This window comes from Podospora pseudoanserina, chromosome 3 (genome assembly GCF_035222485.1).
Source record: "Podospora pseudoanserina strain CBS 124.78 chromosome 3, whole genome shotgun sequence".
Taxonomy (NCBI): Eukaryota; Fungi; Ascomycota; class Sordariomycetes; order Sordariales; family Podosporaceae; genus Podospora; species Podospora pseudoanserina.
The window spans coordinates 2222023-2236847 of NC_085922.1; the positions used below are offsets into that span (position 1 = coordinate 2222023).

At 54.7% G+C, this 14825-nt stretch overlaps 5 protein-coding genes across 5 annotated transcripts; 3 read left to right on the plus strand and 2 right to left on the minus strand.

Moving 5' to 3' along the window:
• The first annotated feature begins 1827 nt into the window (after window positions 1-1827).
• On the plus strand, window positions 1828-6164 carry QC764_306480 (uncharacterized protein). The gene is made up of 3 exons (XM_062945753.1): window positions 1828-3233; window positions 3315-5633; window positions 5702-6164. The coding sequence occupies exons 1-3, from the start codon at window positions 2534-2536 to the stop codon at window positions 6115-6117; spliced, it is 3435 nt and encodes a 1144-aa protein (XP_062801781.1). The 5' UTR covers window positions 1828-2533; the 3' UTR covers window positions 6118-6164.
• A 443-nt stretch (window positions 6165-6607) lies between these two features.
• Window positions 6608-7714, minus strand: YPI1 (Type 1 phosphatases regulator ypi1; the record flags this gene model as incomplete). The annotated part of the gene is made up of 2 exons (XM_062945754.1): window positions 6608-7436; window positions 7495-7714. The coding sequence occupies 2 exons, from the start codon at window positions 7712-7714 to the stop codon at window positions 7075-7077; spliced, it is 582 nt and encodes a 193-aa protein (XP_062801782.1). The 3' UTR covers window positions 6608-7074.
• A 1476-nt stretch (window positions 7715-9190) lies between these two features.
• Window positions 9191-12324, plus strand: QC764_306500 (uncharacterized protein). Its single transcript, XM_062945755.1, has 2 exons — window positions 9191-11282; window positions 11346-12324. The coding sequence occupies exons 1-2, from the start codon at window positions 9608-9610 to the stop codon at window positions 12074-12076; spliced, it is 2406 nt and encodes an 801-aa protein (XP_062801783.1). The 5' UTR covers window positions 9191-9607; the 3' UTR covers window positions 12077-12324.
• Window positions 12325-12480: 156 nt separating this feature from the next.
• QC764_306510 (uncharacterized protein) lies at window positions 12481-13149 on the minus strand (the record flags this gene model as incomplete). The annotated part of the gene is made up of 1 exon (XM_062945756.1): window positions 12481-13149. One exon carries the CDS (start codon window positions 13147-13149, stop codon window positions 12481-12483), a length of 669 nt encoding a protein of 222 aa, XP_062801784.1.
• A 299-nt stretch (window positions 13150-13448) lies between these two features.
• On the plus strand, window positions 13449-14661 carry SEC17 (vesicular-fusion protein S17; the record flags this gene model as incomplete). Its single annotated transcript, XM_062945757.1, is given in 4 exon segments — window positions 13449-13644; window positions 13658-13835; window positions 13887-14193; window positions 14247-14661. The coding sequence occupies 4 exon segments, from the start codon at window positions 13612-13614 to the stop codon at window positions 14659-14661; spliced, it is 933 nt and encodes a 310-aa protein (XP_062801785.1). The 5' UTR covers window positions 13449-13611.
• Between the last annotated feature and the right edge of the window lie 164 nt (window positions 14662-14825).

Consider the following 14825-nt stretch of genomic DNA (forward strand, 5'->3'; position numbering starts at 1 on the left):
GGTTCTGCATGTGCATATGTGTGTGCATACGTGTGTGCATTGTTGATGGGGAACCGTCAAAGTTCAGGAGAGGCCGGGATTGGTGTATGGCCTTGACATTATGATCTAGGACGATGGGCTCAACATTGGGCATCGGAGCTGCCGGCAGCTTCACCATCATCATCAAGGTTGTATGTAGTTGAGAGTTTGAGGTTGTTAAAGCAACTGGGCAGCAAAGCAGCAGGGCAATAATGCACCTTGATGGGGCCAAGAATGAGGGTTTTGGGTGTGAGTGTGGTGGGAGAACCCTGGGTTGGTTTGTGAACCCCTCTCCCCACCTCACACGCTGACCCCTGAACACTTGATGATGCTGCTCGAGAAGGTACCCGAGCGTATCGGGAACACGATCTCAACAACGACGAGTTACAAGGTATATATCTCGTGTTTCCAACGCGCGAGCGATTTGGGGAGCTGCCGTCAGCCTTTTACCTCATGTCGTGTACTGTACCAGAAACAAAAAGACATGGCAAAAAAAAAGTCTCCGTCGACGACGCCGGCTCCCGACGGGCGTCTGGCGTCAAGTTTGTTGGGCTTGGGTTTTTTTTTATTAACGAAAAGGGGGGGCAAAAGATGGAGGATGGGGGGCGGGGAGGAGGGGGGCGCTTGCAAGGATATCGGCAGCAAAAGTTGCCCGTCGAGGATTGTCTATCAACAGGCGCAAAAGAAGACGATCTCGATTTTACCGTCGCTTCCTGCCGCTGAAGCTGAGAGGACAGATAGAGAGGTGATTCCTGCTGTTTCCCCTGCATGATAATTGATCGTGTTTTCACCGTGTATGCGTAACCGTTGCTTGTCACAGTCAGAAGAAAAAGGCCATGATCAAGATGCCATGTGACAGAGAGGCTTCCGTATCTAGTTCTCTGGGCCTGTCCTACCTCGCACGGCGTTATCGAAGGTACCTGGAGGCTGCCATCACTGCAGACGCCTCTCCCCACGGGTGGAAGTGAGGTGTGGTGCGGCCAAAAGGGGGGGCCATCACACCACATACTACTGCGTGATATAGGGAATTTGACTCTGTGCTTGTTGTTTCCCATGGATATTATAGATATATATATATATATATATATATAAGCAATGAATATCACAGCTGAACAACGCCCATGATGCCGTGTCATAATAAATGGCGTAGATACCTATACGTGATATACTCCGTAATAATGATCAAAGGGTTCTGTCGGATCTGCTCGGCTGTGGTGGTGCATCGATCGACAATCAACGGTCCCCTTTGGGAACCCTGGAAAAAAGACCCCTTCCACTCCGTTCCCCAGATCAGACCCCCAGGTCCGGTGGAGGTGTGCCTCGTGTTGGAATGCGCCTGAAGTCGAAAAAAGAGTGAGATCCAGAGGTTGCCTGCAGGTCAATCTCTCTCCACGTTACGCCAAAGAAGACGCGTTTGCTTCAAGCAACAAGAGAACAGAAAGGGAAAAAAAAACAAAAAAAAGCAAAAAAAAGTCCAACGTCTCTCTCGCTCGCTCGCTCATCTTTCCCGACCAGGGCTTGTCCATCGTGTTTTAGCGTCAGGGGGTTCTACGAATAGCATCGCTAGCTTCCGCGATGGTCCAGTTCAGTTTCGACCGCGGCTGGACAGGGCACTACCCCCCGCTCGTACATGTGGGAATCTGGAAACGGTTTTTGGTTTCTGACTGGGACGAGAGAGAGTCTGGACTTGTCTAGTGTCGTCGTTGATCATGGATGCGATGTGTGTCGTGATTGAGAGGGGGAAGTTCAGTTAGGTACCTAAAGGACAGGGGCCCTGCCAGAAATGGGGGGTGGGCAGCTGGGGGGGAACGCAGGGGTTTTCGGTGCGGCACCTCCTGCAGCCAGCGACAAGGGTCAGCTTTTTAGGCCTAAATGCAGATGCACGTCCTGGGACGTCCATCCACCTCCATCCCCCTGGGGGCAGGCAAATCCCCAGAAATAAGAAAAATATTCCTACCTGTTGCCCTTCCAAAACAACGGGCAACCTCCATCCCGAAGCAAAGAACAGCTCCAGACGCGCCCTGTTTCTGTCCTTTCACTCTATTTGACCGTCCCATCCCATCCAAATCCCGCCGGGCTCTTTCTGCCCACCTCCACCTCCGACCGCCTTCGATAACGGTGGTGCATCTACTACCTACCAGGTATCTCGTGAGGTGCCCAACACCCAGTCGGCGATATCCAAGCTCCGGTAGACTTGGGAAAAAGGCAGTGTGTTCAGGGGGCGGGGACCGCTCTTGTCTCTGCCCACCATCTATCTCACCGCGGGACCAGGTGCCAACTTGAAGTGTAGACGAACCAAAGTCGCGCTCACCGACACCGACACCGACACCGACACCGATCACCCGCATCCACCGCACCCATCCATACCCACCTCGCGCCTGGCGATCAACTGCGACTGACTGCCTGCCCTTTGTTCCACCCGCAGGGCGCCGATAACGAACCGATACACCACAAGAACAAGACCGAGAACAGGAACAAGAACAAGAAAAGAGCCACCGCGTGGCTGTGATATGCCATGGACGGCAACAATACTTCGGCTCCCCTTGCCGACTACTTCTGGATTGCAGGCATAGAAGACGTTAAATACGACGATGAACCAGCCTCCCAGTTGGACGTTGAGGACACCATCGTCGAGGACGAGGATGGAGAGGCGGAGACCGACCGGTCGGTAGCGACGCCGTCGCGCGCCACGGCTCGTCACTCGCGCCAGAACTCGGCTAACCGTTTGTCCGTCATGTCTAAGCTCTCCCTATCCGGTAGCGAAGAACCATCTCAGGATGACGTTGAGGAGAAGGACATTACCAAAAGTAACCGTAGCAGCGCAACCATCCGGCCGAACCCCCCGCCCAGCCTCAACACCGGCCTTGCCAACGGGACCAACGGCACCAGCGGCACCAACGGCTTTGATCTGGGAAGCTTGGGCGGAGGACAAGGCATTGGATTCGACGGATTCCCCGCCGACTTTGACTTTGACAAGGCCCTCCTCAAGTTTGCCGCCGAACGCGAGAACTTCCTCGACGACCTGACCTTCAGCGCAGGCGCAAGGGTCCAGTCGAGACCGCCCATGGTAAACCCCAGGACCGAGAGACTCAAGGCCGAGGACGCCGAGAGCGGGAGAAAGAGCCCTCTGAAGAGCATCCGCGGCAGCATTCGCCGCAAGATGAGTTTTAGGGATATGAGCAGCGTGAGAAAGCAGCCAATGACTCCTCGAGCGGGTACGTGTAGCAGATCGGCATCGACAGACTCTCTCGCTGCCTTGGAATCCCTGCCATCTGCGGTTCGTGTGCTGACTGTAGGATCACTAGCCTCTATCCGGACGGCGAAGCGCCTGAGCAACTACAACTCCGTCATCCCACCCCCGGAACCGCTGAACCTCGATCCAGACATGCACCCGCTTAAGAGGCGGTTTGAGCCAGTTCTGCTTGATCGATATCCCCCGCGAGACGCCTCGGCCGACGACCTGGCCAGGAGAGGAAAGTTCCCCGACTACGTGCCCATGTTTGCCTTTCCCAACGACATCCAGATTGTCTCCTCGGACGACCGGCCTCGCTCGACCTGGCACGGATTCACCATGACGTCGGACGACAACTCCAAGATTTACGGCATTACCATCATTGTCTGGGTGGCACTGCACGCAGAGGTGGCGGACGAGGTCGAGAAGAGGTGCGAGCGATGGCGACAAAGACACATGAGCAACGAGGAAAGGGAGCTCGCTGCTAGTCTTGGCGGTCGTCTAGCCGCAGAGCGGGCGTATCTGTCACAGCTGCTCGCGAAGCTGGGTACCGTCCCCTCGGGATCGGCCGCCCGCGAGTCTCTGGACGAGCAGATTAGCGCGGTGGAGGAAAAGATCGCGCTCATGACGGAGATGCTGAGGCCGTTGAGGCATGGCGCGGCGTCCAAGATTGACGGTCTGACCGCCGGCGAGACGGGCCTCTGGGCTCCTAGGGCGTTTGGCATTTTGGGTAGAGATCCAGCCAAGATGCAGTTTTGGAAAGAATGGTTGCGAGCTGTCACGGTACCCATGACCGACGGCGCCGTTCTCCGGATCCCGCCGAGCTCGCCCAAGGTTGGACGCTGGCAGCCTTTGGAGCGCTATGTCGTGAACCTCTGCACCGAAGCTTTTAGCCCCCTCAGTTCTCTGACCCAGGTGGAGTTGGGCGTGCGAGAGCTGCGGCTGTATGCCCGCAAGGAGGCTGCCAATGAGCTTCCTGGATCGCGCAGTATTGATATCTACGCCCTGTTCAGATGCCTGTCTCTGGAAAACATCGTCCTGCTCTTCGAGTATGCCATGTCGGAAGGACGCATCATCTTCCTCTCATCACACACTGGCATGCTGCACCTTGCCTGCCATGCGTTGGCCAATTTGCTGTACCCCTTGAAATGGGCTAGCATCTTCATTCCGGTCTTGCCTGCCCGACTCATCTCGGCCCTGGAAGCCCCTTGCCCCTATATTGTTGGTATTGAGAGACGCTACGAGAAGATTGAGCTTCCTGACGACGATTACGTCCTTGTGGACCTCGACAAAGACAGTATCGACGCCACACACCAAGCGGTCAGCCTGCCACGGCAGCACCGACGAAAGCTTCTCTCGCTCCTTCAGATCGCCGCTCCTCACAGACTGAGATATGGAGTCACACCGGGACCACCCCCATACGCAATCGAGGCCTTCCCATACGACGCGTACTCGGCAGAAAACGAGACGCTGTTCAACCCCCTCCCGATGAAGAGCTCACTGGGCAAGTGGGTGTCGCAAAACTCATCCACCTTTGCCGAGCCAGATCCGCCAGAGTGCATCCGGACGCCGTTATTCAACGCTTTTGCCCAGGCCAAGATTGACCCTTCCAGGATGGAGCGACCGCCGACGTCCAAGTCCAGCAAGGGCAGCCCGCCGTCGTCTGTCTCGCCCGTGTCGATGAACTTTCCCCCCATGCCCATCACTCCCATCTCCAGGAGCGATTCCGGGTTTGCGGCTACGCTGAGGGAGAAGCGCTCTGGGCATTTTGACGAGAGGTCGAGGCGCAGCTCCTCGTTTGGGGTGGACAAGCAGCCTCCCCATCCTTCCATGGCCCACCGCCCGAGCCTGCCTTTTCTGAACGGCCACACGCAGAACATGTCCATCTCGGCCATCTCGATCGACTCGCAGTCTTCGTTTGGGGGTTATGCGCCCTCGACGTATGCGCAGTCGACGATTGCTGCCTCGACCATCATGCCCAACATGATGGTGCAGCCGGTTAAAAATACGGAGAATACCGTTTGGGTAGAGGGGCACTGCTTCAACTGGGAGCCGACGGAGACGGGGTCTACGTGCACGGTGTGCGACGAGAGGTCGGAGGGGGATGGGCTGTATAAATGCAACGGGTGTGACTGTTTGAGTCACAACAGGTGCTTGGGGTTTGTGAGCCTGGTGTGCCCGGAGGCGTTCCATCCGGACAGGGTGAGGGCCGCGTTTGTGAGGTGTCTGGCTAGTTTGCTGTATACGTACCGGAAGCATTTGGGGAGGCCGACGAGGGAGCAGAAGGGGCATGGGCAGTTGTATGCGTTTGATATGGATGGGTTTATTAGGAGTTTACCGTATGATCAGCAGGAGTATGCTACTATGATGAGGGACACGCAGGGTATGTTTCTCCCCCTTCCCCCCCACCAACCTTTCTAAGGGTGTCATGACAAAACTAACGAAGTGTAGCATTCAACGAATTCATCCACGAGCGCGAGAGACAACCGCAATCGGACCCAGCGATCCGCCTCTTTGACGAGGTCATTCTGGCCAAGAAGGCGAGGGGGAAGCCGACGTTTTCTGCTGGCCTGTCCCGTCTGTCCACTTTGAGGGCATCTCATGGGTTAACGCCCTCTTACATGGGCGGGGGACATAACCGTCAGGGAGCGAAAGTGCCGAGTTATTTGGGGGACACGAGCGATCATATCTGGAGGACGGCGTCGGTGCCGGTGCCGAGCGCGAAGTTTTCGGGGGATTACAGGAGTGTGGTCACGAGGGTGCCGGTGAGGTTAGATCCGGGCTTGATGAAGGAGCCGAGGGCGATTCAAGGGGTTCCGAGCGCGGGGGATGGGGGAGGAAAAGGTGCAGAGGAAGCAGGTTGCTAGTATGCTGGGGGCGCCGGCGGAGTTTGTGGTGCCGAAGTAGGGTAGGGTAGGGTAGGGTTAGGGGGGTTTTCATTTGGTTTGGTTGAAAGCGTTGGTTTTGGGTTTTAAAGTAGTGTCTTGATAATCTTTTTGGTGTGTGTTGCTTGCCGGGAAGGGGGATGGGTAGGGAGGGAGGGAGAGGGAGAGGGTGGCTATCATCAGATTTATTTATTTTTGATATCATTTGGGGTTTTGAGGCTTTGGGGGGGTGAAGTGGGTGGGAGAGCATCTGGGAGGTTTTGTTCTGCGCGATAGGTTGAGCCACAAGAGAGAGTGAGAGAGAGGAATACATGCAAAGCAGACACACAGAGGGAAGTTGTTGTTGTAATCTTTGTAAGATAGCGGAAGAAGAAAGAAAAGAAAGAAAGGTTGTAATCATTGTTGGTTAGCAAATCTCTTTTTTTGCTTTTCTTTTTTTCGTTTTTTTTTCTTTTTTTCTTGGGAGGAGGGTGGCTAGGTTAAGGGGAAAATAACACATACATAGCATCATAGGAGGGAGGGGTATGAAGGGAGGAATGGGAGAGATGAATAAATGCAAAGCGTTGAGCACAAACTTTGGTGGTAAACAACCAATGATGCCTTCTCAGAGAGTACAAACAAACAAATCTAAAGTTCGCCTCGAAATATCTACTACATGTTCCTGAGCCAGCTCAAGCATGAGGTAAATCACATTGAGTCCATGATGTTTAAAATGAAAGAAATGGAACATCGCTTACAAAAGGAAAAACCATGCAAGGTTGATTTCCATGTGTGTGAAGATGCCTGGCTACCTGCTTGCTCTATGCAACCAACCCAATGCGTAAACCTCCCCTCAAGGTATCGAAAAAATAGATGGTATCATACTCCCCCAACGCCCCCCTATTCCTACACAGAACAACCCATCCCCCTTCCAAACACCGACATATACAACACCCCGGACTAAGCCTTCATCGGCCCCCCATCTCCAGAAGTGTCCTTATCCTTCCCCTTTCCAGGCGGTTTAATCCCATAATCAGGCATCTTCTCATACGCATTCGGGCTCGGCTTTCTCTTTCTTCTTCTACTCCCCCCCTCGTCCCCGTTCTTTTTCCTTCCCCTGCTGTGATGATGATGATGATGTCCGTTGCACTTGTCGTCGTCGTTGTGATTGTGAACACGTCTTCTCCCACTATCTGATTTCCCTTGTCGGTCGAGGTCACCCTTTCCACCATCGGAATCCGAGTCGGAGTCGGAAGAGTCAGAGGAGGAGGATTCGGAGGAGGATTCGTCGACGCCTTTGGGGCGGTGGTAGATGCAGCATACTGGTGGGGTTTAGCTTGGAGAAAGGGGAAGGGGAAAGGGAGAGGAGAGAATAAATACCTTTTGACTTCTTGCGGTTCAGACCTTCATTGTCTATGACGTCTTCTGACCATTGCACCGTCCGTGAACTGGGGGCGTGGGCACCACGGAGGCGGAGGATGGCTTGTTGGGGGGAGGTTGAGGTTGTGGTGATTGTTTGGGTGGTTGATATGGTGCCTGTTCTGGGTTCGCGTTGGTGCTGTTGGGTTGTTGGGTGGGAGGGGGTATCGTTGGAGGACATTCTGGCTTTGATATGGGGCGTAGAGAGGGCAGTCAGTCGTCGAGGTGCTCGGCCAGAAGTCGAGGGAGAGAATCTCGCGGAATATCGACAGTGCGGGGTTGTGTTGGGCTGTGACACAAAGCTAGACCTGTAGAGTGACACAGTCAAAGCGGAAACAGACGCAAGTTGCTTGGGTATCGAGACAGAGACACAGAGCGATATGGCCTGTGATTGATGCTCAAAAAGTTGGGTGGAGTGATGATGTTCTGCTTAAGAATCAGGCTATGGCTGGGTCAGAAAGAGAGCCCCACGGCACGGCAAGTGTGGTTTGTGGTTGTGGTTGTGGCGCACAGACGTCAGCCAGCGAGAGATGTGGGGCGTCGATCCCGAAACAAAAATCTGGGGTTTCGTTCTGGAAGCTTGTCTTGGACCCTGGCTCCCCGGCTGGGCTTGCAGCGGGACATCGACCCGGTCCCGAACTTCCAATCTGAGAGGAGCTGACCCATCCTTTCAAACGGTCGGTATTGATTGATAGACCCCTGACAAGAGCTGGGATGGGTATGGGGGAATAGAGGAGGCAGGCTTATGCGATGTAACCAATGGGGTTGAGTGCCGGTTTTCAGGGTCCTTTAATAATATGTCAATGAATGTTTTGTTTGTACCTATGTATGTCGGGTGCCTTGCATTCGACTCAACACCGCAGTAGTATACATAGCAGGGTGATGTGATGGGATGAGTAGGCTTGAACCTCAAACGGCAAGAGCGAACTGTAGCAGCCTGGATTCTTATTACTGGAAGAGCAGCAAAATAGAGTCGTTCCAGAATACAATAAATGTAATGGGCCTGGAATACCTGGCGGCAACTGTCCTTCGACTTCTTCTTGGCGGTGTTTCCCAAACCTCTCCCAGTTTCCTTCACACAAACCCATTTTCATCCCAATCTTTGAGGGGATACCAGTCCCCAGCATCTGCCAGAGAGGAGATGCCAGCTGTGGTCGATATGCCCTGGAAATTAACAGCCGGCAGCCAGAGCGAGATACCCCAACCAGGCGGGAGCACGCGGCGACGGCGAGGATCATGCCCGCCAGCTTCAATGATGTCGCACCGAACTCACCTCTGAAGGCCGGCTCGTTCAACTGGTTGATACACAGAGAGGGACTGCTTTCACAAGACATGTTCAAGAAGCAGGCGGGGCATTGAACACTTACTGCCGAGACAGTTCGCTTTCACCCTCCCCCTCGTCGCAGCCTGTTGACCAAAGGGATTTCTTTGCCGGCCACTTGCGACTTCTGCGACTTCTGCGACTTTTGCGACCTCTTCTGCTGCTTCATTCTTCTCTTTTTCAATAAGAAGAGGCTTCCTCCTGCAGCAACCCACACAGTCCAGGACAGGCGCTGGTGACGTCAAATCAGAGCTCAAGTATCACAGCAGGAGGGAAGCGGCATCCCGATCGCGCAAACAGAAACAGAAACAGAAAACTGAACCTGTCCTAATCGGGCTCACCTCGTCGCATCGCCATTTCCTCTTCCATCTCCAGATTCAGATCCAGAAGCCCGGTGAGGTTGGTTGGGTGCCCGACTCCCGAGTCGCCGCCTTCTCAGTCCTCCCTCGCGACTGCCTCTTGAGCTCGCTGCTTTGCGACGGCCCCCCTCGAAACAGGAAGTCACACTCAGAGTAACAGCAACCTCCCCTCCAAGAGACGACAACATCACACCTTCCTTTATCAAGAACACACCTTCTTTTGCGACAACACCCCTTCTTTCCATCATAAGAGGCACTCCTTCCCCTTCAAGAGAAGCCGACACCTTCCTTCGCAGAGAACACATCTTGCTGCGGCAACACCACGCCTTCCTTGGACAGCCAGGCATCCAGCACCATCTTTCCTCCAGCAGAACCCCTCCTTCCCGTCCTCATCATGGCTAAAACCCTCTTTGACCTCCTGGAGGTGCACGACCAGTCGTCCGAAAACGAAGAAGACGTCCCAACAGTATCGCAGCATCCCCATCCCCACCCCCATCCGCATCCCCAGGCCCAGGTCCAGGTCCAGCCCCAACCCACTGAAGACGGGGCGTCCGTTACCAGTACCGCAGCTACAGAGGAAATGCCACCCAGTGGCCGGCCCCGGCCCAACACTCCCAGGCGGGAGGCCGACTTCTCCTCCCTTCTCAACCATGCCGAAAAGGTCGAAGTCAGCTCGCTCATCAATAGACTGACCGACATGATGCAGAAGCAGACAACCCAGTTGTTTGATGTGTTTCCACCCGAGAGCAACCCCCTGCCCGTCCGCATCACGGTTTGGAACAAGCTTCCCCCCTATCTCAGAGACCTCAGCTTGACCAAGCCGGTCGAAGAGCAGCCCAGAAAGGCCCCAGAGAAGCAGGAGAATGTCAAGCCATCGCGCTCTAAGAAGGGAGGTCGGTCCAATGGCAGAAGAACTGACAATAGCACCTCATCGGACGCCCCTCCATCCCCAGCCCAGAGGGAGCCTGACGTGCCACTCGGCCCTCGCCAACAGGAGCTCAAGAAGGAGGCGCTGATGCACTTCAAGCGCTGGCAGACGGCTGTGCTCAAGCGTGCTGGCGACATTTCGATCCGAAAGGCGAACGACTACGGCAATCAGTATGGGTATGGGCCCAAGAGAGGCTCGTCGTCCTATAAGAAAAAGAGGGCAAACAGTAAGTTCCAGACCCAGGCCGACGGCTGGGTCCCAGTTGGACGTCCTGACCATGTGGCAGACTCGCAGCCGGCTACCATGATCAATGTCACACCCATCACCGTGGAAGCCGATCCTGCCTTCTGGCAACTGTACCCGCCCATTGCAACAGCGCTTTCGACTCTCCCGGCAGGCAAGAGATGTCTCTTGCTCCATTGCCTCATGCTTTTGCTGCTCTCGCTTGAGAGCTACAACGCCTACACCCGCATCTTGATGCTCAACATCACCTCGTCCCTTCGCTTACCACTGCGTGTCTTGACCGAGGAAGAGGTGAGAATTAGCAAGGCCTTCGCTGAGCTTGCCAAGACGGTGTCATTTGAAGAGGTGGCTTTGAAGAGGACGGAGGAGAACAAGTCTTCTCGGAGACGAGCCGGCCCGGCAGGCGCTCACTTTGTGCCCAGCGGCAATCTCGCAGCTCCGCTGATTGCTGCCAGCATCGGTTCAGTCACTGGTGGTATGGGGGTTGGGAGCACTACAGCCGCGGGCCTTCTTGGCACGATGGCTGAGAGTGGCCTCGTTGTCGGAAACGTTCTCGGTATGTGCCCTTGTCGAGCTGGCGGTAAAACTATGGAACAACACGCCAAAGACGTTAGTGACGCCGGCTTTATTCCTCTTCGCGGCATTGTCAACGAGGAGTGTTTCAAAATTAGCGAGATTGTTCCAGATCATCGCCGGATTCGAGTCGTGTTGGGAGTCGGTGCCTGGCTGCCTAACAAGACGGACATCTTCCGCCCCTGGAGATGCTTGGGGGAGCAGAATGAGGTGTATGTGGTTCGTTGGGAGCTCGACAACCTGGTCAAGCTGAACACGGCGCTCGAGACCATGGTCAAGAGCGCCGCGTGGTCCATCGCCAAGAAGGAAATCATTGCTCGGTCTAGTGAGCCCAGTTCCAAGCTCCTTCAGCCTGACCCTGCGAAGAGTGCTGACCGCCACGGGCCAGTTTATACTAGTCTGATCGACGCCCGTTGGCCGGCCTCTCTTCTAAAGCTCAGCAAGATTGTCGACAACCCCTGGAACACCTGCATGGTCCGCGCCGACAAGCTGGGCTCTATTCTTGCTGATATCATCTCAAGCAAGGCGCCCGGTGAGCGTGGTGTCTCGCTGGTCGGGTACAGCCTCGGTGCCCGCGCTATTTACACCTGTATGGCCATCTTGGCCGAGCGACGGGCGTTTGGTTTGGTGGAGAACGTGGTGGTCATGGGCCTTCCGGCGCCTTCGGAGACGGCCATCTGGGTCGCCATGAGAAGTGTGGTGACGGGTCGCATGGTCAATGTGTACTCGGAGAACGACTACATCCTGGGCTTCCTCTGCCGTCAGTGCAGTGTCGAGTATGGAGTTGCAGGTTTGGAGCGAATCGCCGGGGTTGAAAGTATCGAGCAATTGGATGTCTCTGCTAAGGTCAGTAGCCACCTCAGATACCCATACCTCGCCGGCACCATTCTGCATCACATCGGCTGGGAGGACATCGACAAGGAACAGGCCACCCAGCAGGAACACGCCATGTCGATTTGGGAGGAGAAGCTCCGGCAGCACGAGGCGAGACGGGCTGCTGTTGAGACGGGCAGGCCGGACCCTTTCAAGACCCTGAACACCTTGACGGATACAACGAACAAGGGTCCCGAGCAAGGTATTATTCGTACCCGCATGAGGAAGAAGAAGGGCAAGAAATGAAGTTTTGGAGGGATTTGATACCGAGTATCTGCACAGGGAATCGCTACCATTGCGTTGATTTTTTTTATTGGGGGATGAAAGACTATGGTCACGAGGCGATATTCAGGCGCCAGATTGCCACCTTACAGGACGAAGCCATGGTTATGACTTATGGCAGCCGGGTTATGCATGGCTGGGAACGTGTTAACTGATGTATGTTGAATTAGCCTGGGTTGTTTCAGTTGGGGAAGGGCGTTCTCTATGTGAGACCAACGCTTTGATGTTAGTACAATGCAATGTTTGCTTTATATGTGGTGATGGTGCGTCGGTGGTGGTCGTTGTGACTTGTTGTGATAGTTTCCACCTTTTTTTCTTTCATGCTCATGGGTTCTCTCGGTAGTAGCTCTTTCTGACTAGTGCCAACCTCACTCTGCCGCAACGGCCATGCCACTCCTCACGACAAAGTAGCCCCCTCCTCCCACGGTGACCTTTTCGGAGGCGGTTCCCAGCACATCCCACTTCTCGACGTCTCTCTGCTCTTTGGTAGTAGCGTCAACCGTCCTCCTCCTCCTCGGCCGCTTCCACTTGCCCACCCGTTCCTCGTTGTCGAGGGCTTCCTTGAGTGTGTCGACTGTGATTGTCGATTCGGCAAGGCCTTCTGGGGTCTCGTCACGGATAGAGGATAGGGGTTCGACGTTGGATGTGTTGACTGATTGGAGGTGGGCGAGGAAGTGGAGCTGGGAGTGGAGGTCGGAGAGGATTTTGGAGTTGTTGTTGTTGTTGTTGTTGTGAGGTTCTGGGGAGGTTGGTTCTGGGGGAGGAAGGGCGGAGAGTTTGAGAAGGTGGGAGAGTTGGTGTGGGGTTATTGATGGTGTTGATGGTGAGGGGGAGGGGGAAGAGGGGAGGAGGGAGGTGATGGACCAGGTTGGGTTTGAGAGGAGGTTGTCAGGGTCGACTGGGGTGTGAGAGGGGTTTATGGCGGTGGGTTTTTGGGGTAGGGGGGGGTAGGAGGTTGTTGAAAAGGCTGAAGAGGGGTGAGATAGGGGGCGGATTTGGCGGAGGGGTTGCCGGAGGAGGTGGTGAGGTTTGATCATGGTGGTGTGTGTCTTGGTGACTGGTTTGAAGAATTGGACAGATGGGTTGGTGAGAAATTGTTGTTGCCAAATTTCGGGTTTGTGAGAAAATATGGGAGCTTGGATAAGTGAACCTTTCGGCCGCGTGTCGTGATGACGAGATTGGGGTTTTGAGAGTGAAGAAGTGAGCTGTGAAATTAATTGAGCGCGTGGGCTAACTAATTGCGGGTAGGAGCTAGCTGGATTGGTATAGGGTAGGCTGGCGTCATAGCTCCCTTTTTTAGGCCCGGCCGTTGTTGGCCTACCGCCACTTGGCCCCGCCTTACCGACCTACACACACCTACAGCTCACACTCCTGCGCAACCATTCTTGTCTATCAAAGCCCGAGCAGATTTTGCGACGACGACGACGACGACGACAGCACGAAATCGATACCTCCAGACGATAAATACCAACAAAAGGGGGGAAATAAAATAACACAACATGGCTCTCGATCCGCGCGCGTTGGAGGAGAAGGTGCGTTCTACAGTTGGACACGGGCATAAGAGAGGGCACCGCTGATACGGATTACACAAAACAGGCAAAGAAAACCCTCGCGGGCGCCTCGGGCGGCTTCAGCTTCTTCAGCGGGAGCAAGGAGGACAAGCTCCAGAATGCGGCGGAGCTGTTTGTCCAGGCGGGAAATGCTTACAAGATGGAGGGGAAGAGTGCGTTCTTCTTTCCGTCGCTGTGGAAACGATGGGACTAACATGGAGCAGACAAGGAAGCAGGCACCGCATTTGAGCAAGCGGCCAAGATCCACAGAGACAGGCTGAACGAACCCGACGACGCGGCCAACATTATGGTGGACGCCTTCAAGGTCTATAGAAAAGACAACCCCGAGGACGCGGTCCGGTGCTTGGGCGTGGCGATTGATCGGTACACGCAGAAAGGAAACTTTAGACGGGCGGCGAGTCACAAGGAGAACGAAGGGGCGGTTCTGGAGGAGGAGTTGGGGGATCGGAGGAGGGCGATGGAGAGTTATGAGAAGGCTGCACAGTGGTATGAGGGGGATGGGGCCAATGCGTAGGTTTCTGGAATTCAAGCACTTTATGGGTTGATGCTAACGTGGATGACAGGCTGGCCAACAAGCTCTGGCTCAAGGTGGCGGATATTGCTGCTTTGGAAGGGGATTATCACAGGGCGATTCAGAACTTTGAAAAGGTGGCTGATTCGTCGCTTGATAACCACTTGATGAAGTACTCGGTCAAGGAGTACTTCTTCAAGGCGGGGATTTGCATTTTGGCGACCAAGGACTTGGTTAGTGCGCGCCGCAATATCGAGAGGTACAGGGAAAAGGACCCGTCGTTTGGTTCGCAGCGTGAGTTTAAGCTCCTGTCGGCCCTGATTGAGGCTGTTGAGGCGGGCAACCAGGAGGTGTTTACGGATGAGCTCTATGCGTACGATCAGATGAGCCGGTTGGACAAGTGGAAGACAGAGTTGTTGGTCAAGATCAAGAACCAGATTGAGGAGGCAGATAACGAGTTCTCGTAGAGAGGAGGATGATGAAATGATGATTGGGGTTTATTATGGCGTTTGGGGTGGATGGTGGTATATTTGCTGCTGCTTCGTGGGAGAAGGGCGGGAACCTTTCGAGTACATGATACACTGATGAGATTACCGGTAGCCAGGGTGAATTTGATAGAGATTTGTTTTAC